This window comes from Hyaena hyaena, unplaced genomic scaffold (genome assembly GCF_003009895.1).
Source record: "Hyaena hyaena isolate Hyena2069 unplaced genomic scaffold, ASM300989v1 scaffold_227, whole genome shotgun sequence".
Taxonomy (NCBI): Eukaryota; Metazoa; Chordata; class Mammalia; order Carnivora; family Hyaenidae; genus Hyaena; species Hyaena hyaena.
This window is the reverse complement of record NW_024080859.1, coordinates 1,699,293-1,720,192: the sequence shown is the minus strand read 5'-3', so window position 1 is coordinate 1,720,192 and position 20,900 is coordinate 1,699,293. Positions and strand designations below refer to the sequence as shown.

The window sequence follows — 20,900 nt, the reverse complement described above, 5'->3', positions numbered from 1 at the left end:
CCTTCCCAACGCCCACCTCCGACCATCAGGACACCACCGGGACCTCAGGCATCAGAGGCCGGCGTGTCCCAGCTCAAACCAGCTTCCCACGCTGGAGCCCGGGAGGGTCACTTAAGCTCTGGCCTCGGTTTGCTCACCACAAAGAGGCAGGAGACATACTACTGACCCCAGTGGGGTGGGGGAGGGGGGCGGATTAAGGACTTCGGGTGTTTTCGTACATGCTGACAACAGGCAAGCAAAGAACAACGCTCATGACTCTTCCTAGCATCCCCACGACCCTAGCACCCCCGGCGGGGCTGGGGCGGCCGAGGCTCGGGGGGCGGGAGGACAGCGGGCACACAGTGGTCTGGACAGTCGCTAATTAGGTCCAAGGGCGCGTCGCGAGGAGTCCCCGCGGGTCTCGGTGCGGCTGGGGGTAGTGAAGCCGCTCAGGGGGCGGAGTAGTCCGCCTGGCCGGCGCCGAGGCCCCGGACGACGTCCGAAGAGGCCTCGCTTCGACGATGATGAGCGTCCCCACTCTCCTTTCCTCTCCGGTTCCCCCTGAATGGACGCAGCGTCCTGCAGACGACAGCACCACCCCGTGCACTCCCTTCCCGCGCTCTTCCCGAGGCCTATGGAGGCTGCGCGGGCCGTGAGGGCGGGAATCGGAGGGCCCACCGCGCGTGCGCCCTCTGCTGGCGCCTAACGGTCTCCCGGCCCGCATGCGCACGAGCCCTAAGCCCCGCCCCCCCGAGGCGCGGGCGCGCGGAGCCGTTGGCGTCGCTCCCCGCCCTCCCCTTCCCGCCGGGGGGCGGGGTCGCCACAAGTTGGGGGTGGGTGGAAGGCGGGGACACGCAATGCCACGCCCCCTCGATCTTCTTTTGAAGCCCCTCGACTCTTCACCGCTGGCCAATTGCAGCCCGCCCTGTCCCGAGCGCCGACCAATGAGCTGCGCGCTCGGGTCGCTTCCGGCACCGCGCCTTGCTCTCCCCTTCCCCAGGTCTCCCCGCGACGGGAGGGGCGCGGGGGCGGGTGTCGGCCTGGGTGACGCTCAGCGGGCCGGGAGCCAATAAGGGGCGGGCTCGGTGCTGATGGACGGGGCCAGCGGCCAGTGGCGAGGCGCTGGCCGCACTTCCCGTCGGGGAGAGAGTGTAATATGGCGAAGACCTACGATTACCTGTTCAAGCTGCTGCTGATCGGGGACTCGGGGGTGGGGAAGACCTGTGTCCTGTTCCGCTTCTCCGAGGACGCCTTCAACTCAACTTTCATCTCCACCATAGGTAGCGGGGCCGGGGAGCGGCCGGGGACGCCGGAGGCCCGGGTCGGGCGCGCCACTGAAGGGCTGGGGCTGAGGGAGCGGCTGGGCCGGCCGGATCCAGGGATTAGAGAGGGTCGAGGGGACCGGAGGGGAAAAGAACAACCGCTTCCACCGCTTTTCGGGGGTTCCCGGGCTATGGGAGAAGGGGTGGAAGCCAAGGGCCCATTTTGCAGATGGGGAGACTGAGGCCCCAACTCTCAGCTTGCTCGTCAGGAAGTATAGGTCTTGGGCTGGGGTTCTGCCGCCGGTCAGCTCGTTCTGTCTACACAGCAGCCCTCGAAGCTGTTCTTTTGGGGTCGCCGTCTTACAGAAGTGAAACAGGCTTGGAGAGTTGGCCATAGGAAGATGCGTTTGACATCTGACCTTATTAGGCATGTGTGCTAGCCCCTCTATGTGCATTATTACACTCTCCAGCCCTCCGTGTTAGATGGCATTATGAGCGCTAATGAGGAATTTGAACCCCAGGGAAGCATGCAACTCACCCAAGGTCACACAGCCTGCAAGTGGCAGAGATGGAATTTGAATCCATGTGGGTCTAACACCCAAAGTCAAGGCTCGACCATCTTAGAGAGATGTGAGCACTCATCCCCAGGGCCAGCACAGCTGATCTATTTCAGAGCCAGAACTTTAAACCAGTCCTCTCCCTCTCTTCCCTCTGTACTGTTCAGGGGCTAAGCCCCTCTCCCTGACCCTGTTTCCCCCATGGGTGAATTTCCTCTAGAAGGAATGGTGGGAAGGAGTCTGGAGCCTTTCTCAGCCTGACCTTCCATCCCATTCGAGGGCGACAGCGATGACGCCTGACAGCTGCCTGCCCTAGGACCTGTCATCCCCAAGTAGATGCCAGATAAAAACCTGAGTGAGAAACCCAGATCAGCCGCGGCCACGTACAGCGCTGACTTCCCTATCTTGAGGCCCAGGATGCCAGTTGTCACTTTGCAGAACAGCCTTTCCCACAAAGCCAGCCCACACTGTGGTTGAACGGAATTGGCTTGTTGCTTCTCCGTTCTGATATCCACAAAAGCCGAGCTGACTTCTCCACATGTCACAAAAACAGCCATTGCCCGTGTGAAAATGTTTGACCTGGAAGTAACACTGAGCTATGTATGCAGCCTTGCTCCAGAATGGTCACCAAGCCCGGGGGTCGATTCTGAATGGGGAAAGCCTAGGGGCCAGGCTTTGCTTTACCCCCTGTGTAACTCGAACCCAGTCACCTTATCTCCCTGAACCCCACCACGACCTGCTCATGCCATCCTTGCCTCCAGGAGCTGCACTTGACAGTTATGTGCCAGATGCAAAGTAGAGAGAATTGGATTGGAAATCATCTTTCCAGCTTTCCAGCTGCTGTGTGGCCTTGAACGAGCACTTAGACTCTGAGCCCTGTTTCTTCAGGTCAGGAGTATTGCTCTCCGCCTTGGCCAGTGCCCTGGACGGTTGAAGATCATAAATGAAGGAGAGGTTGTTATCCTGGCCAGAGACAGTCTGGAGCAAGCAGAATGGCTCCTGCAACGATAGCATCTCATCTCTGGATCCAGAGGTTTCACATTCCTCCCCCTCCACCACTCCAAGGTCAAACGCTGGCATAACTCTTGCATCTCCACGAATCAGGAAGCGATGTTGGCTCCTGGCAGGCTGTGGCTTGCTTTCAACCCAGACCTCAGTTTCCCAGTGTCAGAAACTTCCTGTTCAGCACAAGCACCAGTGAGATCAACTCAGAGATTAGGCCTTTCTGTGTGGTTTCTAATTCTCCTCCAGAAAACTCAGTCTAGCTCTTTAGGGCTCCAAGGAAGCCGGCCTCCACCTCCAGACAAAGACATGACTTGGGCAAGGTCATCTAAGGTCATCTAGGGAGGTATACAGGTGGCACTTAAACCCAGAATCCTTCCCTCCCGTCTCAGTATTCTCCTTACATTTGTAGTTTTCCTGCAGGCCTCTGTCTTCTGAGAAAATCTCATTCATCCTGAACTTGAAGTAATGGCCTTATAATTCTTAGCCTTGTAAAATTTAACGCTTCCTAATTAAATCTGGTGTGTTAGTGAAACCCAAGAAGAGTTCAGGACAGAGTGATGCTGTGGAGCTTTGCCCATCAAACAGTGCGTCTTGATTTTATACGTCCCTGTGGATCTGTGATAGGACATAGGGATGTTTTAGGAAGGAATTGCAGCGGGCCGCTTAGTCCTGAAATAGAACCGAACGTGTAAAGGTGATTCTCTCCTGGCACGGAGCATCCCCCCGGGTTTTCTTTATAGATCAGGGATTAAGTGGCTGTTCGTTTCCTGCCCCGCTTTCATTTTGCCAAAGCCTGTTCTTGCAAGCTTGCATCGATCGTTTGCAGCGCGAACTTGGCCCCCGCGGCTCCTGGAATTGGTTCTTCCCAGCCTGGCTCCGCTTCCACTGCTTCCTCGGGGCCCCACTCACTCATTCCTTCAGGGAGTCAAGCGGCGGATGTGAACGTGCTTCGCAAGCCACGTGGCACCCCATTGCTTTTAGTTCTTTCGCCCCTGCCTTCTTGCCCCGGCGCCTGCTGTGTGCCAGCACAGCTGCAGGAGCTGAGAAAGATGCCTGGGATGAATCAGAGGGAAACAAACGTAACCAGGCCTGTCGCCAAGGTGTGTGCGCGGGCCTGGGCGATCTGTTTCTAGCAAACACGCGGTCGGCCTCTGCCATGCCGAGTTACTGGAGACACAGCCATGAGCAAGGCGGCCGGGTCCCTGCCCTGCTGTGGCTTGTGTCCTCGTGGGCACATTTCAAGTGCAGGCAGGTCTCCCCTGGGGTCCCCTGGATGGGTCTGGAGGTGGGCAGGGGTGAAATTAACCTCCCTGTCATCAGTTCTGAGGGCTCAAGCCAGGCCTCAGCCTCAAGGCTTCACGGGCAGAGACGTAGAACAAACTTGTGGAGGTAAAGGCAAGGTTGGGCTGTGTGCCGTCCGTGCCCGCCATTCGTGTGGGCAAGTTTCACTCCGAGGTCCTTGGAGCAAATACACACATATGCGCTGTCCAGGGTCTGCATCCGAAAAAGGAAGAGGAGCGAGGGGAGAGAGAGTGAGGAGGGTCAGGAAGGCTCGCCTGGGGAGGTGCGGCGAACAGAGGCCTCAGTGAAGGGCCGGGGAAGCCAGGTAGTTATGGAGGGAAGCGACCTTTCGAGAGAGGGAAGAGCAAGCGTGAGAGCCCCGAGTCCAGATCGCACTTGGGGGACTTTGGCAACTGTCACGGGAGCTGTGGGTGCCGCGCAGCCACCAGGTGAGGCAGGACCTTGGCACGTACGCTCGACCCTTCTCACTATTCCGGGCCTGAGGGGGTGGCAGGAAGCCTCTGGAAGGTGTTTTTGGTTGCCGCGGTGCACATCAGGCCTTCATTCCTCTTTATGGCTGGGGCGGGGGGGGGGCGGCGGGCAGGTACAGATGGACCACATCTTGCCTGTTGGCCCATCCGTTGGTGGACACGCTGGCAGGTTAGCTTTGTGACGTGGTTGTCACAAAGGAAAGCCAGGGAGGGCACTGAGGGGGTAGGAGGCTGAGAGTCACCCTGCTCTTGGGGAGAGGGGACTGCAGCTGACGGGTGGGAAGTGAGGGCCGGGTCAGGAAGGCTTCTTGGAAGGTGACCTCCCAGCAGGTCTGGTGGTGGCTTAGTGGTTAAACGTCCGACTCTTGGTTTCAGTTCAGGTCAAGAACTCAGGTTTGTGGGATCAAGCCCCGTGTCAGGCTCTGCACCCACAGTGTGGACCCTGCTTGGGATCCTTTCTCTCCCTCTCTCTGCTCCTCCCCCCATGCATGCCCTCTCTCAAATAAACAAACTTAAAAAAACAAATGAAAGGAGAAAGGTGGTTAGGCTGACAGGTGGGCGGGGTCAGGACCACCCACAGAGAAGGACCGGCAGGTGCAAAGGCCTCGCGATGTTGTGGGGCTCCGTGCCCGTGCCCCGTGTGCTCGGGAGGGCCTGCTGCTGGGTGGCGGGAAGCGTGGGGCTCTGGCCCTCGAAGGGTTCTGTGGAGGCCGACGGCCAGAGGCTGCCGAGGTGGGGGGGAGGGCAGGGCATTGTCACCCGAATGGCCTGGGCCCGCCCACCAGCCGAGCCACCTGCGGCTTCCCTCCTGGCAGCTCCATCTGCCCTCGGCCTCAGCTTCCCCTTCCAGGAGAGGAGACAGTTTTCTCCAGGTGCCTCCAGATTGATGGTAGCAGACGCTGAGCACCCCCCCCCCGAACCCCAGTACCAGACAGCTGCTCCCGGACAGGCTGGCAGCGGCCACCTCAGATGCAGCTTGGGCCGCAGGCTGATGGTAACGTGCCTTTTTTTCCCTTTTGTTTCAGGAATTGACTTTAAAATTAGGACCATAGAGCTCGATGGCAAGAGAATTAAGCTACAGATATGGTAAGAGTCCTCGGCATCCTCCACCCCTTCACCCAGGGAGTGCTTTGAGCCAGTGCCTCTCTCTCGCCCTGCCTGTGACCATGGCCTCCACCTCTTTGCGCCTAGCCACACACATCAGGCCTTCCTCAGAAACCCCGGGGACCGTGCTCTGCTCGTTACTGGGGCTTGGAGTCTGTGTCAGCACCTTCTGGGGCCACGGCTGCCATCCAGGTTAGCTCGGCATCCCGATGTGGGCGCCACCGGGCCTGAGCTTCCGAGTGGCCTGCTTCCATTGAACTTGGAGAGTGCCTTCTACGCCTGGCCCATGCCCCAGTCTAGCATTTCCTTTTGACACTATCAGCTCGCTGAAGAAGGCCAGACATCGTTTCCTCTTTTCTCCCCCAGGGAAGCCCAAGCCTTACTTCTTTCACCCACAGACCTGAAACCCCAGAACTAAAAATAAGCTGAGGCCTGGCCCAGTGGCGGGACCCGTTTCTGTTCCGCTTACCTGGGGCTGTCTTCTTGCGATACATAAACCTGGAGAGGTTTGAGTCCCTGTCACTGGCACCGACTGAGGTCTGTAGCCCCTCGGAGGTGCCAGGAAGGCTGAGCTCAGGTGGTCAGATGGAGGGGAGCCCCCACCCCGCAGCCACATTGCCCGCGGCAGACTGTGAGCCTCGAGTGAAATAATAGAGAAGTCACATTGGAGAGGGTGGTGAAATCTCCCTGCCCCGGCGAGCACCTGTGGTGAGAGAGTGTCGTGAGGGGGGGCCATGAAGCCGCCTTCCCTGCAGCCCGCCTCCCTCCCCCGAGTTTCTGCCAGCCCAGGGCGCCCCCTCAGCTCCCGCGGTATTCACCTCTGAATCTGACCCCAGAGTGGAAACCTGGATGAGGCCTGACGCCTTCCAGGTGGTAATCCGCCCATCTCTGGTCTCTGGTCTCTGGCTGCCTCCTATGTGACAAGGCCTAGAACCATCTCCACCTTTACCACGTGGCTCCCCAGCAGCCCTGGCGCCCCAAGTCCAAAGTGACATGGCGGCCGCTGGTGGAAGTTTCACTTTCCTCTTCTCCTCTCTTCCCACTTCTGCTCTCAGCAGTCTCGATGGGGTCAGTAACTGTCAACGCTTTTCTAGATTAGGGCCACGGCGGAGGATAAAATCACTGTTCCTAACCACTAATGTCACCTCCCTCTGGCGTCAGAAAGCCAGCTGAGCCCCAGATGAGGCGCTTCTGTACAGCCCAGCCACGCAGAGTCCTCGCGGGGGCATGAAAGGAACCCCCAATCCAGGGACAAGACACAGGGCTGGCCCTGTCTCCGCCGCCAGTCAGTTAGGCCATCTTTACACCAACACTCAATGCCCCCTGTGCCAGGAGCTGGGCTGGGCATGATGTGTCTCACCCAGGTGTGGCCCTGCGCCGGCGAGGAAGGACCTCTGCGAAGACAGCAAGCATGAAGGGATTTCCTGAGCCCCGCTGAGGGTGTTAACCTCACCCCTCCAGCCATGTGACTGGCCCCTTCCGTGCCCGTGTGGCCCTAGATTTTCACAGCTAACATCCCACCTTGGCTCTTCTGTGACCCAGAAACTCTGGGGAGAATCCCCAGGAAACAGGTGCAGAAGAGGGGTCACTGGGGGACATGACGTTATGCCTCACAGGGCAGGTTTTTAACACTTCTGAGTCAGTTTCCTTCTATGTGAGAGTAGAGAGAATGAGGGTGCTGCCCCTCAGCCGGACAGCGCAGTAGGAAATGACCCGGGAGAAAGTGGGGCGTCCGTCCCGGCTGAATGCCCATTGTTCCCACGGTGATGACCATTCATGTTTGCTGACACTCATGTCCCTTCCTCTTCTCCAGGGACACCGCTGGTCAGGAACGGTTTCGGACGATCACAACGGCCTACTACAGGGGCGCAATGGTACGGACTGGCTTTTTGTTTCTTTTTTTTTTTTTAAGTCGACATGAAGGTCACTCTCTTGAATACCAGAACCCAGATGTTTCTGGGGAGTCCGGGCTCGGGCTTCCCGAGGGGTCCTGGGTCCCAGGTTGCTTTTAGGGAAAGGCTGTGTGCCCCGCCCCCACCCCAACATACCTCCTCTGCTGCTTCAGGGACAAGGCCGGGTTCAAGGGAAGCTGATTTGTCGGGAATGAGGGAAGACAGGAAGTTGGTTCTCCCAGGTGAGGTCAGTGAAATTGGAGCCGGCGTGCCCCAACACTTAGGAGCGTTCACGGGGCCCGTGTCAGTCTCTCTGGAATTTGCTACTTGAAGATCTTCCCCGGGCAGCTGGCCGTTGAATCTGTAGCCCAGGCCAGAGGCAGGGTGATATGACGGGAGGGCTCAGCCCCCATCCCTCGCATACACTTCCCAAGCACCTTCTCTAGGCCAGGCCTGAACAGGATGTGGAGGCGGCCCCCGAATGGGCTGGCTTCCCGTCCTCCGAGGGGGTCGTGCGCACGTGAGGTGTGGGCAGAGGGGAGCGCCCAGGGCCCGGGGGAAGCGGAAGGCAGGCCCCTGGCCCTGCACCCTGGGCCGCCCTCTGAGCCCCATCTCCTTACTTGGAAAGTGGGACAGAGAGCAGGTAGGTCATCCTGTTCCGTGAGGACAGATGGCCAACACCCCAGCCTCCCACGCTGGCCAGGGCGAGACCGCAGGCTCTGAGGGCAGGGCCGTGTGTCGGTCGTTGCCGCAGGCCCTGTGCCTCGGGCCGTGCTGGCTCTGTGGTGGGGGCTGAGGACATCCTGGTGGGCAGCAGAAATGAATGGAGGCGCGAAGTGGTTAGAGCTTCCTGCACAGCTTTTGAAACATAATAGGAACTCAATCATGTGGATGGCAACCTTAGCGCTCCTCATTAAAATTTATTTACTAATTTTCCTCTCACTTTGCTGTGCTCTGGCGAGGAGGGCAGGGGGGCCTCAAGGAACTGGGATCCTGGGGGAGCTTCTGTCGTGTGGCCTCAGGTAGGCCCCCTCCGCATCTGGGCTGAAATAGCCACACACACCCCCGCCTCCAGCCCCCATTCGCTGAGCCCTTTCCTGTGCAAGCTGCTGGGCCCAGGTCTTGGCCATTAACAGCCAAGCATGGGCGTCACGGTCTTACAGACGGGGGACCTGAGGGTCAGCACGGGTCCACGCCCTGCTTCAGTTCACGCAGAGGGGAGATGACAGGCCGACACTGATTGGCCGTCTCCAGTGCCCACGTCCTCAGCCGGCCCCCGAGGATGCTAGACTGAGCCAGGGTGCTTGTGGCTTTGCAGCCCTAGATTGCTGCTAACCCGGATATGAAGCCAGCGGCCACATGTGGCTCTTTGAGCATAAGTTGATTCAAATAAATGATCCAGCCCCTCGGTAGCACCAGCTGCATTTTAGGTACCCCAGAGCCACGTGTGGCCAGGGGTGACCTCACCAGACAGCTCAGAGAACACGGCCACCATCGTAGCTACTGCCCTCTCCCTGCAGAGTACTCGACTCTTGGGTCCCAAATTTGGGGAACATTGGATGTCAGTTGTCCCGTTGTGAGCTGACAGCCCGATTGGGGCAGCTGTGCCCGGTGAGGGCTAGGAACTCGGTCACCTGGGGACCTGGGGAGAGGTTTCAGGGAGGACCCGGAATAGGGTGATCCCGTGTTTTCTAGGTGCTTGTCTTTCCTGATGGCTCCACCGCTTGGTCAGTGAATATCTGGGACCTTGGAATCTTGAGCATGTGGTGTCAGCTTGCTGGTGGTGGCCAGAGTCCTGGGCCACCAGACGGGCCAGTCCCTGGATAAAGGGGAAAGGCCTCATGACCCTGTGGCGTTTCTTGCTTCCTGCCGGCCAGAGGCCTCTGTGATGCTTGACTTAGGGAGTCTGTGTGCCAGGGTCTTTTACTAAAGCTGGCTGTGGCTGGGGTGTGGCCCACAGCGCGGCCACTACCAGTTCCTTCCGGTTAGCCTGCAACTGGTCTCCGTTCAGTCTCCCCAAGAGACCTGCAAGAGGGGCCCCCCAGATGGCATTTCGAAGGGGTCCCGGCCAGGGCCATACTTGGGGCAGGCCGCGAGGCCACTGCACGTCTCCTCAGGGTCATGGCAGGGATTTGGAATTGCAGGGGGTCTCCTTTCCCGTGAGGTTTTATTACACATCCCTGCAGCCCACGTTCTCTGCAGACTCAGGCAGCCTCAGGGCCATCTTGGCCGCCACCAGCCATCTCGGACACAGGCCTGGGCCGTCAGAGGGGGTGGCCTGAGCGAAGGGAGTAAGCCAGCCAGGGCAGGACAGCTGGGGCCCTGCGCCTCGAAGGTGGCCCTGTGTTGCTTGGTCCGGATGAGGGCCCAGGGAAGTTCCGAACAGGAGCTGGTGCGATCAGCTTCCTCAGCATCAGTCTTTTCTGCCCTTGAGTCTTCTCAAGGAGCCGTCAGGAAAGACAAGGGCACTTCTGTGGGCCTCAGTTTGCTTCGTATCAAACAAGGACATTTGCCCTTGTCAGTGATGGCATGATCACAGGCCCAGGTGGAGGTGGGTTCACTCTGCAGCTCTTTCGAACCCCCTGCGCTGTCTCCCACGTGCTCACGTGTGGGTTCTGTGACCTCAGGGGCCTCAGTGCCGCCCAGCCCCGTGCTGCAAGCTGGCCCCCACGTGGGTGGAGTCATTGGGATGCACGAGGGTGTCAGGATCAGGACCTCCAGGGTGCAGACCCCGGTTACGCCCTCCCCTCTCTCATGGGAGGGGAGGCGGGCCTGGCACCTCCGGGTCCTCGCACCTCCGGGTCCTTGCCTGCAGAGGGGGTAGCCAGACCCCCCTGTGATGCCTGTGAGGCTTCAGTGAGACCCTAGCACAGTACGTGCTGCACGGTGCCCAGGCAGGGCAGGCAGAGTGAGGGCATGGAGGGGTCGAGTGCCGCAGCAGCTGGGCGTGCGTGAAGGGGAGCACTGTGGGCCCCAGGGCTGCCAGGCCATGGGCACGCGTGCCGTGCTGCCGCTGGGGAGCCTGCGAGCTGGTCCGTAAGCATGTGTGGTGGGGTCTGGTGCAGGGTGAAGGGTCACCTTGGTGGCGGGGTGGACAGGACTCGAGCCTGGGCGACCAGGGAGAAGCCGGTCCTGGAGTCCAGCAGGAGGAAGGCCTCGGGGGGGGCAGAGTGGAGGGAGTTGGTGGGAGGGGTGTCCTGTTGGGGTCCCAGCCACGCCTCTGTGCTGGGGCCTCCCCTCAGCTCGCACTTGTCCAGGACACCCGCTTTTCTCCCTTCCGCTCAGGGCATCATGCTGGTCTATGACATCACCAACGAGAAATCCTTTGACAACATCCGGAACTGGATTCGGAATATTGAGGAGGTAAGGCTTGCGCCCCTCACGTGCACAGGCGCTTCATACGTGTCCCCACCACAGTCCCCACTCCAGAGCTCCCCTGTTGACAGATGCGCTCACTGAGACACAGAGACCCCTAGAAGTCATTTGCCAAGAGCCCCGTACAGTCAAGGATGTAAAAACCCGGAATGGGGACCACACAAGGGCCTCGCCCCATCATGGGGTGGCCCTGAGAGCCCATTTATTTCCCCAGCGGGGCTGTCAGGTTTGGACAACATTCGTTACGAGAGAAGGGATATCTGAGCTCTTGGTCACCATGAGCATTTGGTACTTTCTAGACAAGGAAAGTTCTGGGATAGGCATGACCCATGCATTTGGTGGGTGTGGACTCCAGCGTGTTCTCTGAGCTTCAGCAGAGCAGGGTGGGAGCTGGTTCGCGCCACCCGAGTTCAGGCCAGCAGCTCTTCACCTTTTAGCTGGGAAAGCAGACCTTGAACCCAGGAGGGAAGAGAAGGCACTTAGCCCACCTGCCCATCCCCACACTGTCGTCCTCGCCTTCCGGCTCCCCGACAGCTCGCTCCCACCCCCAAAGCCTTCTTGGACAACGGCACTTGCAGCTCTTGATGATTCACCAGGTGGGGCTTCAGGTCTGGAGTGCAGCCAGAGGACTTCACCCGTCCATAAAGCCTCGGCCAAAGGTCACGGCACTGCTGACATCTGTGAGCAGTGGCACCAGGCCGCCATCCTGACAGGCCCGCGCCTGCTGGCCGGAGCCCGTGCCCAGGCTGGGGACAAGGAACCGCCCCGTCCATCCTTGTGGAAACTCTGTGTTTCTGGGTAGTGGGCGTGAGGGCCTTGCAGTTAACAGGAAGTTAGGGAGCAGAGCAGGGTGTTTCACGGGATCTGATCCGAGCTCCAGGAAGGGGGTCCCCGTCCATATCCTGGTCCTTCAGGAAGCGCGGGAGGGGTTGATGGAGGAGCCCTGTTCTGGCTTGAGGGCAGCTGTAGGGGTGCCACATGGGGCTGGGGGATGGGGGAAGCCCCCTGGGCTGGCCGTGGTGAGGGGCCATTGCCACCCCAGGTGCTGCCTGCTTCTATAGCCCCAACAGAGCAAGCCAAGGTGCAGCGGGAGGTCTCGGGGACGGCGAGCTGGGGGGCGGCAGGAGGTCCCGGGGATGGTGAGCCGGGAGGCGGTGGGAGGTCCTGGGGACGGCAAGCCAGGGGGTGGCGGGAGGTCCCGGGGACGGCAGCCAGAGCCTCCAGAGGAAGAGCCAGGGAGAGTGGGAGGCAAGCGGGGCAAATATCCCAAACTCGCTTGCCTCATAGGCCAGACCCTGCCAGGAGCCCGAGGATGGCCTCAGGGCCTGGGTGACACAGCCCATGGGGAGGCGGTCTCAGCAGCCGGAGTGCGTGTGCTTGGTCAGAGCAGTGGCCGGAACCTGGGCTCTGCCCTGGTATTGGCTGTGTGACATGGGACAGGCCGCTCAGCCTCTCTGAGCTGCAGCTGGTCGCCTGTGCGAGGGTGTGTCAGCGGTCTTGGGCCAGCACCGGGATTTCAGGGCACAGGCTGCATGTTGGCCAGCAGCCCCTCTGACCTCTCCCCTTCCCTCTCTGCCCCCCCTTCAGCACGCCTCTGCAGATGTCGAAAAGATGATCCTCGGAAACAAGTGTGACGTGAACGACAAGAGACAAGTATCCAAGGAACGGGGAGAGAAGGTGGGCGTGGCCACCAGCCTGGGCCGGGCACCTCGGGGCACAGGGGCCTCAGGGTCTTCGCCCCAGAGCGTCCCCGACTGCCACTGGCCGAGTGGGCTCTGGGGGAGAGTCCCTCACGGTCTTTACAAGCACATGATGACCCACCCTCCCGGCCTGTACGAGACTGAGGGTCTGGGACTCAGGGCAAAGGGAGAGTGGAAAGCACCCCGCACCCCAGTGGGCCTCCATATAAAGAGCAAGCGCGAGGGCTTCTGGGGGGCGCGATGCGTGATCCCCTACGACGTCGGGTTGGAACCTGTCGAGGCCACAGGAAGCAGAGGAGAGAGCTGTGGTTTGAGCCAGGCCCCCTCCACCCCGTTGCCAGGGACGCTCACCACCTGCCCTCCTCTGGGGACTTGGGGGAGCAGCCCAGGAGGTTAGGTCCATGGCCTGAGACCCTCCCGCCCCCACTCCCGCCCCTGCACTGCTCCCGGTTCGGGGGCGTGTGGGGCTTAAGGGCACCTGGTGGCTAACATGCACGTGTGTGTCTCCCTTCCTCACAGCTCGCCCTGGATTATGGAATCAAGTTCATGGAGACCAGTGCGAAGGCCAACATCAACGTGGAGAATGTGAGTCCTGGGCCCCCTGGGCTGAGGGACAAGGTGCAGTCTCTGGGGAGGCTCTACCAGAGGGACCCACCTCAGGCCCCAGGCTGCCTCAGCGTTCGGCTGGCCTAGGGGCACTTCCCCAGCAGTGTGCCTGGCCCCTTGAGGGGGTCGCCGCCACGTTCTGACGTCAGCAGGCGCAGGCCCTGGCTGGGCACCAAGGCTGTTATGTCAGTGGTTCTCGGGCAGCCCTGGGGAGCAGGAGAGTCCCAGCCGGCTGGGGCCCAGGCCCGGCTCCTGCGGGCGCTCTTAGCCATGCCACCCTCACAGGCCGGCCCCAGTCACAGGCCCAGATGGAGTAGGGGCCCCGGCTGGCCTCAGCCTGGGCCACCCGCTCTTCTCCATGGGGTGCCAGCCGACCCCCGTCCCACGGCCCCAGTGGTCTTTCCAAAGGGGATCTTCCACACCACTCCTGACCTCAGCCCAAGTCACCTGGCATAGAGGCCCTCCGTCACCAGCCCCGGCTGGTGTGTGCCCCCGCAGCCTGGGCCCTGCCCACAGCTTTCCATCCCAGGCTGTCCGTGCCACACCCTCCTTGTACCCCCTGTCCCCTTGGGGCTCGGCTCAAGTGGCCCCTCCCCGGGGAAGCCTTCGGTGTCCCCCAGACCTGTACGCCCACCACATTGGGCTTCCCCAGCACCCAGGCCACCCTTCACCACAGAATATTCCACGCCATGTGGAGACTCTGCCTCCCGACCTGGAGCGGTCAGCTCAAGGCTTCGCCAGGTGGTGGGGGGGGGCAAACCTTTACCTGGTAGTGGCCCTTGCAGGCCTCCCTGCTGGCAGGGACCTCAGATGAAGCCTGTTTGGCTGAGAATGGCTCGGTTCTCTCTGCCCCTAACCTTCACAAGTGCGGGCAAAAGCGGGCAGAGCACAGGAGGCAGGGATGGGCCACTGGGCCCTCCTTCTGGATCCCGCCGGCTCTGTCAGCCAGGCACTGGGCGCCTTCAGACGAGTCCCTTGACCCCTCTGAACCTCAGTTTCCTCTCTGTCCAGTTAAGGGGGACCACGCTTCCCAGGTCATTGGCTCAGGGGAAGTGGTCCAGGTTGGCAGGAGCAGCCCAGTGGTGGCAGGAGATGGGGCTGGACAGGTGAGGCCCACCTGGGAAACCGCCCTGATGCAGCTCCCCTCCCTGCCCCACTGTGTCCCCTATGCGGGGTGGCCCAGAGCCAGCGAGCCCCTACTTCCTGCTCCGGGGCGCTGATGTCATGCTTATTCCACAGGCCTTCTTCACTCTCGCCAGAGACATCAAAGCAAAAATGGACAAAAAATTGGTGAGTGTACGTCCTTTATGAGTCCTCGGGTGGGTCCCTGCCAGAGCCGGCCCTCCTTGGGCTCAGGGCTGTGATGCCTCCGCGGCTAGACCCGGCTCTTCGGGGCCCGGCCGCACCCAGCTGAGCATCCCTGGGAAAGGGGCAAGAGTAGAGTTGGCAGGAGTGGTTTGGGCATCCGCACCGGGCGCTCTGCCCTGCCCCGTCCGCTGCTCGGGGCAGGTGCTGGCAGCGGCCATGCGGCCCTGGCCGTCCCGCCGGGGAGAGGGCGTGTGTGAGGGGAGAGAGCCTCCTGCAGAAAAGCCCCAGGCAGGCCCGAGCCACAGTCCACCCCCATTCTGCTGGTTGCGACAGCTCTGTGCCCTTTAGTGGGTCCCAGGGCCCTGGGGCCTCTGAGAGGCCCTGCCTGGTCTCTCTGCATCTACCCTCTCATCTGTTGCTCGGCTGTTTTGTCTCGTGGTCCCAGGCACTCGGTACAACCGCCACTTTCTCTGGCCGGGCCTGCACCCTCGAGTTTACTTTGGGCGTGCTTAGCAGCTAAGCACTGCTACAGTCTTGCCCCGGAGCCTCCATTCCAGTGGCCACTGTCCTCCCGGCCAGTGACTCCCTCGTCGTCTGATACAAGAGCGTGAGATGAGCTATCCGTTGCTCACGTTACGCCTGGTCGGACGAGAGTGCACACAGGACGCAAAATGTCTCCCGGGTCGTTCACGTCTGATTGAAAACCTGCCTCCAGAATTCTAAGATGCTGAGGGGCACCCGGGTGGCTCAGTCGGTGAAGTGTCTGACTTTTGCTCAGGTCATGATCTCGCGGTCCGTGAGTTCAACCCCCACGTCGGGCTCTGTGCTGACAGCTCAGAGCCTGGCGCCTGCTTCAGATTCTGTATCTCCCTCTTTCTCTGACCCTCCCCTGCTCACGCTGTCTCTCTCTCTCTCTCTCAGAAATAAATTAAAAAAAAAAAATTCTAAGATGCTGAGAATTGAAGCACAAGGGATGTGACCCATTTAGTAGCAGCCCTTTAGTCAAAACAGGACACCGTCCGTGCCACAAACATGGTGCCCGGCGGCAGCATGTAGTTCCTGTAGTCCTGTTTCCCTGCAGTGTGGTGGCCAGAGTTTGGTTCTAGATGCTCCTTCTGACACCTGCGCACTGGCAGTCATGCGAAGCATCTTGCTGACTTTCCTTAGCCTGTGCTTTCGGTATCGGCCCGTCGATTGCCCCAGACTGTGCCGCATCCGTCCAAGGTCGTGCAGCGCGGCTGTGCACCCACCGCCCTTGCGACCTCTCTTTTTCTGAACTGATCAGTTAAATTCTTTCTCATTCCCTTTCACCTTTGTTCCTGTTCAGAGCCGCAGCCTCCTACCGCTCCATACCTGTCTCTTTAATTGAAATACAACTGGCATTGAACATTGTGTGAATTTGAGGCATATGTATATCGGTTTTAAAACGTTTACAGCTAATGCCTGTATTTCTCACATACTCACATACTGATCATTTCTTGTTTGTGTTGAGAACAATTAAGATCCGGTCTCTTAGCAACTCTGGTGTTTATGAGCCAGGATTGGGGTGGCTGTAATCGCTGTGCGGTGCATGAGCTCTCCAGAACTATTTACCTACTAGTTCGACTATTTAGCTGCTAGTTCAAGACTGCCAGCTCTGCCCCCCGCTGCCTCCCCTCCTGAGAGCGTCAGGAGCCCAGGCTCCGCCAGCACCCACCCTCCCAGCCGCTGGCACTCTCCCACCCCACACCCCCCTGCGCCCCTCACCACTGAGAGCGAACTCCACGCCCACACCCCGTCCGGCACTGCCACCCTCTCCCCCTCGTCATCCTGCTGCTGCCCTGCCGTCCACTCCAGCCACACGAGCCTTATTCCTTGCTCCTCGAACGACCCCCGTTCCTTTGGACTTTCCCCTCTGCCCGGGTCACCCCCCCCCTTGCACGTCTGTGTCCTGGGGCTGCCAGCACGAACCCCAGAACAAGTATAGCAGCTTCACAAACACCCACGTGTGTAAGTCCTGGAGGCCACAGGCCTGAAACGGGTCTCACTGGACCCAGACCAAGGTGTCCTCGGGTGCCCTCCCAACAGGGAGAAGCCGGCTCCTTGCCTTGTCCAGCTTCTAGAAGCCACCACCGCATTCCTTGCCTTGTGAGCCCCTCCTCTAGCCCCTCGGCACGTCTCTCTGACCCTGCTTGCTGCTCCCTCTGTCCCCGCGCTTCCTCGACTGCAGCTGGGCAGTGTCTCTGCTTTTAAGGAGTCCCGGGGTTAGCTGGGGCCCGCCTGCGTGGCCCGCGCCGCCTGCCATGTGCAGGTTCCAGGGACGAGGGCGTGGACCGCGGCCCCTGGACCGTCCCCGGCCTCGCTTCCATGCGGTCTCTGCTCCAGCATCAGCATCCAAACGCTCTCCCCCCTTTGCCTGTTTGGTCTCATTACTCGCTGCTACGAAAGTCACCGCTCGTGTGTTCAGCCGTGCGCTGTGTCTGCCCTGCACGGCGGCACTTCCGTCCTGCCCACCCCTGCCTGCCCAGCGCCCACAAAAGTGCCTGGCCCCACATAAGTGTTTGATAGTTGCTTGAATAAAAATTCAGGTGTTCCCTAAGAACAGAAAGGCGAGAAGAAACTAGTCAAAAGGAGAGCAAACGACGCAAACAGTAGAATGGGGGAAAGTAGGGTCGGAGTTCCCAGGGTAGGCCGGGCAGCTCCCAGAGGCTTCAAGTGCCGGATTTAGGCCACTCCTCAAACGTGGGGCGTGTGGATGGTTTCAGTATGGGGTGAGCAGATGAGATTAGCATTTAGGGCTTATGGCCAGGGCTTAACCAGGGCCTAACCAGATGCTTATCAGCCACGGGGCAGGAGGTGGACAAAGGGAGAGGGGGGAGTCCAAGCCTTGGCACATGGATACGGAGAGTCCTGTGAGTGGCATTGGGGAGAATGGCCTGCGACCTTGAACCCAGCCTCCCCTCGATCCCAGGAGTCGTCTTTCTGCTGCCCCTGGGCCGCCTCACTGGGAGGGGCTGAGCACAGATGGACAGATGGGTAGAAAGAAGGAGGGAAAGGAGGATGAGATGGGTTGGCAACTGGGAAAGATGTGGAGGAGATGAATGGGAGGGGGATGGGCAGGCGACTAAACGATTGAGAGAATGAGTGTGGCTGGAAAGGGGAAGAACGTAGCAGATCTGGGGTTTGTAAAAAGTGAGCTGAGGGCTGGAAGGGACGATTGGACGAATGGATGGTTGGAAGGTGGCAGAGGGAAGGGATGGGTGGGTGGGTGGGTGGGTGGTTCATGGCTCAGTTGGCCAGTTGGTTAAGTGACATCGTGCTGATGCCTGGTTATGACCTCACAAAACCCTTTGCAATTTCAGGAAGGCAACAGTCCCCAAGGGAGCAGCCAGGGGGTCAAAATCACCCCGGACCCGCAGCGGAGGAGCAGCTTTTTCCGATGCGTTCTTCTGTGAGGAGCACTGCCTTACTCCGGGCCTCGCTCCGCTCAGCTGACTGTGCCTGTCCTGAGTGGGCCCCTTGCTCGGCCGGGGCCCGCCCCCTCCAACACTCCCTGCCGCGCCGCGGCCACCGGGCCCGTGGCCACCAGACACAGTTGAGAAATTGTTGATTTTAGCAACTGTCTGATCTTTTTCAAGTCTGGAGATGGAATAAGTTAAGAATCTGCTATTTTTCTTGTCTGCTGAATGGGCCCTCCCACCGCGTGGCCAGAGCGAAGGATGGAGCTGAGACGTGACCACCGACATCAGCCACCACGGCGGGCCTCCGTCTCCAGGCCTCACCGCCACACGACCCAGGCCCCGCCGCAGAGCCCGTCCCCGGCCCCACCACGGGAGCCCGAGTTCTGGGCACGTCTGACGCCGACTGTCTCCTCTTCTGTCAGTTTTGGACAAGTGACAAAAGCCATTCTCTTCCCCCCCTTTCTCTTCTTAGCTGTCAGCCAGACCAAAGGGAAGCACAATTACGGAAATCCTGAGGAAAGAAGCCTGGGGTGGCCCTTCCCGTTGCACTGGCAGGTGCTGCGAGTCTGTAGTCGGCCGAGGCCTGGGGCTGCCCCGTGGGCCTCCTGGCCCCCCCGCCTGAGCGCCGAGGGGACCCACGCGTGCCACGGGCACCCCCGGAAACGCAGCCGCCCACGCGCCCCCCACCTGCGACGGGGGCATCCATCTCTGGACCCCCAGGCAGCCCCCCACTCCCCTTCCCTCCCGCCGTCTCCAAATCGGACGTTCTTTCTAGCTGAGATTTTTATTTTTCCAGATCTGTAGTGCCATGAAGTGGTTCTGTCTTCGATTTCCCGCGGCAGACCGGGTGCCTGGGGGCTCGTGCGCACCTCTGGCCAGTCGTGGCCGCGAGTGTGAGGCGGCGCTGGCCGCAGGCCGGGGTGCGAGGCGCAGACTGATCGCAGAGCAGTCTGAGCCGGTTTCCAGTGCCGCCACCAGGTTCCGATGTGACAGCTCTGCCTTCCTGTAGAGACTGCAGGCGGGCCAGGGGGCCGGGTCGGAGAGGTGCCACCAGGGAGCCCTTGTCTTTTCTATAACCCCCACCCCCGCCCCTGCCCCAAGTCCAGGCCATTGGCATTGTAGTTTCTTCTTTTTTGAATTAAAACCAACATACCAGCAATAGTCGCTCTCCCCTGAAGTCTCTTAACATGCTCTGTTTACATCGATAAATGCACTTAAGGAAAACAAACAAATTAAAGCTCATTTTAAAGTTAACGGATTTTTTTTTACAGCTTATCTTAGTTCTCAGTTTTAATTTCATCCATAAAAGTATAGATTGGACTGGATTTGCGTTAACGGATTTTTAATGTCCGCACGTTCCCTGTGGATACACACATGTGGCCAGGTGTTGGGTCCAGGGTCCTCAGGCTGCCCGTTATGTAAACTCCAGGCTGGGGGCGCCTGGGTGGCTCATGCAGTTAACCGCCCAACTCTTCACCTTGGCTCAGGTCTCACCTTTGTGAGACTGAGCCCCAGATCAGGCCCTGCACTGATGGCACGGAGCCGGCTTGGGATTCTCACTCTCCCTCTCTCTCTGCCTCTCCCCTGCGCGTGCTCTCTCTCAAAATCAATAACTAAACTTAAAGTTTTTAAAATCCAGGCGAGGCTGGCAGGGGCCTCTGGACCCTCTCCACCTTTTTTTTTTTTTTTCTGAGAGAGAGAGCATGAGCAGGGGAAAGGGTCAGAGAGAGGAAGACACAGAATCTGAAACAGGCTCCAGGCTCTGAGCTGTCAGCACAGAGCCCGACGCAGGGCTCGAACCCATGAACCATGAGATCATGACCTGAGCCGAAGTCGGCCGCTTAACTGACTGAGCCGCCCAGGTGCCCTGGACCCTCTCCACCTTTTGCATGCTTCTGGTCTCGTCAGCACCTCCAGTGTGCCAGGTTCGTTCATACCCCAGGTGTAAACAAGACTCACATAGGGGTGGCAGGTTACCCCAAGCTCTGAGGAGGCGATACCGTGACCAGAAGACTGACTTGGGAATATGAGCTTCCTGACCCCCAGCCCTGCCCCCACGCCGCAGAGAAACAGGCATATGAAGGCCAGCGCCACTTGGGATCGCCGCATTCCCCGTTTCTACCTGCTTGCTCCGCATCAGACCCCCCCGTGCCCCTAAGCCTCTCTCGTTCCCTACTGGCACCCATTTTGCCAAGCCCCTTTCCTATCCCCAGCACAGCCCTGGGCTGAGCTGTTCAGTTCAGTCCCTCCAACTGTCAAATGGGCATGATGGTGGTCCCCCAGCCCCGAGGACGGCGACAGAGGGCCAGGAGGCTGGTGCATCTCAGTCTGGGACAGACACATAAGCCCTGTGAGATCAGCTGCTGTCAACACCGCGCTCATCATCGTTATTATTAGCGTCGTTCTTTGTCTTGTTCCCCAAGAGCGAACCCACTTCTCTTTTTCGCATCTTGCCTCTTAGCGGGACCCAAGTCCCATAAATAGCTCGCGGCTCTGAGCTGTAAGTGTTCAACCTCAGGATGCGCCAGCTCTGCACCTGCTGCCTCCAAGCAAGTCAGGCCGGGGTCCCGGAGCCTCTGTCTACCCTAGACCCGGCCTTCTGCTCAGAGAGGAGCTCTGATGCAGTGCCAGGCAGGGAGAGATGACCCCTCAACTTTTTTTTTTTTTTTAATAACAGCTTTATTGAGATCTAATCCACACCCCAAACCGTCCACCCACCAAAGTGCAACTCAGTGGCTTTCAGTGTATTCACAGAAATGTGCACCCGTCACCATGGTCCCTTTTAGAACATTCTCCTTGCCCGGTCCCCATGGGCTGTCACTCTCCAGACCCCCTCCTCCAGCCTGCTGGCAATGGTCAGCATAGTTCTCTAGATCCATCATAGAGCATCCATGAAGTCA

The 20,900-nt window shown here is 59.8% G+C and overlaps 1 protein-coding gene across 1 annotated transcript; it reads left to right on the top strand.

Moving 5' to 3' along the window:
• The first annotated feature begins 1,102 nt into the window (after positions 1–1,102).
• On the top strand, positions 1,103–19,254 carry RAB8A (RAB8A, member RAS oncogene family). The gene is made up of 8 exons (XM_039243352.1): positions 1,103–1,259; positions 5,601–5,661; positions 7,493–7,553; positions 10,857–10,934; positions 12,534–12,623; positions 13,166–13,231; positions 14,492–14,542; positions 17,902–19,254. The coding sequence occupies exons 1-8, from the start codon at positions 1,136–1,138 to the stop codon at positions 17,992–17,994; spliced, it is 624 nt and encodes a 207-aa protein (XP_039099283.1). The 5' UTR covers positions 1,103–1,135; the 3' UTR covers positions 17,995–19,254.
• Positions 19,255–20,900: the final 1,646 nt, after the last annotated feature.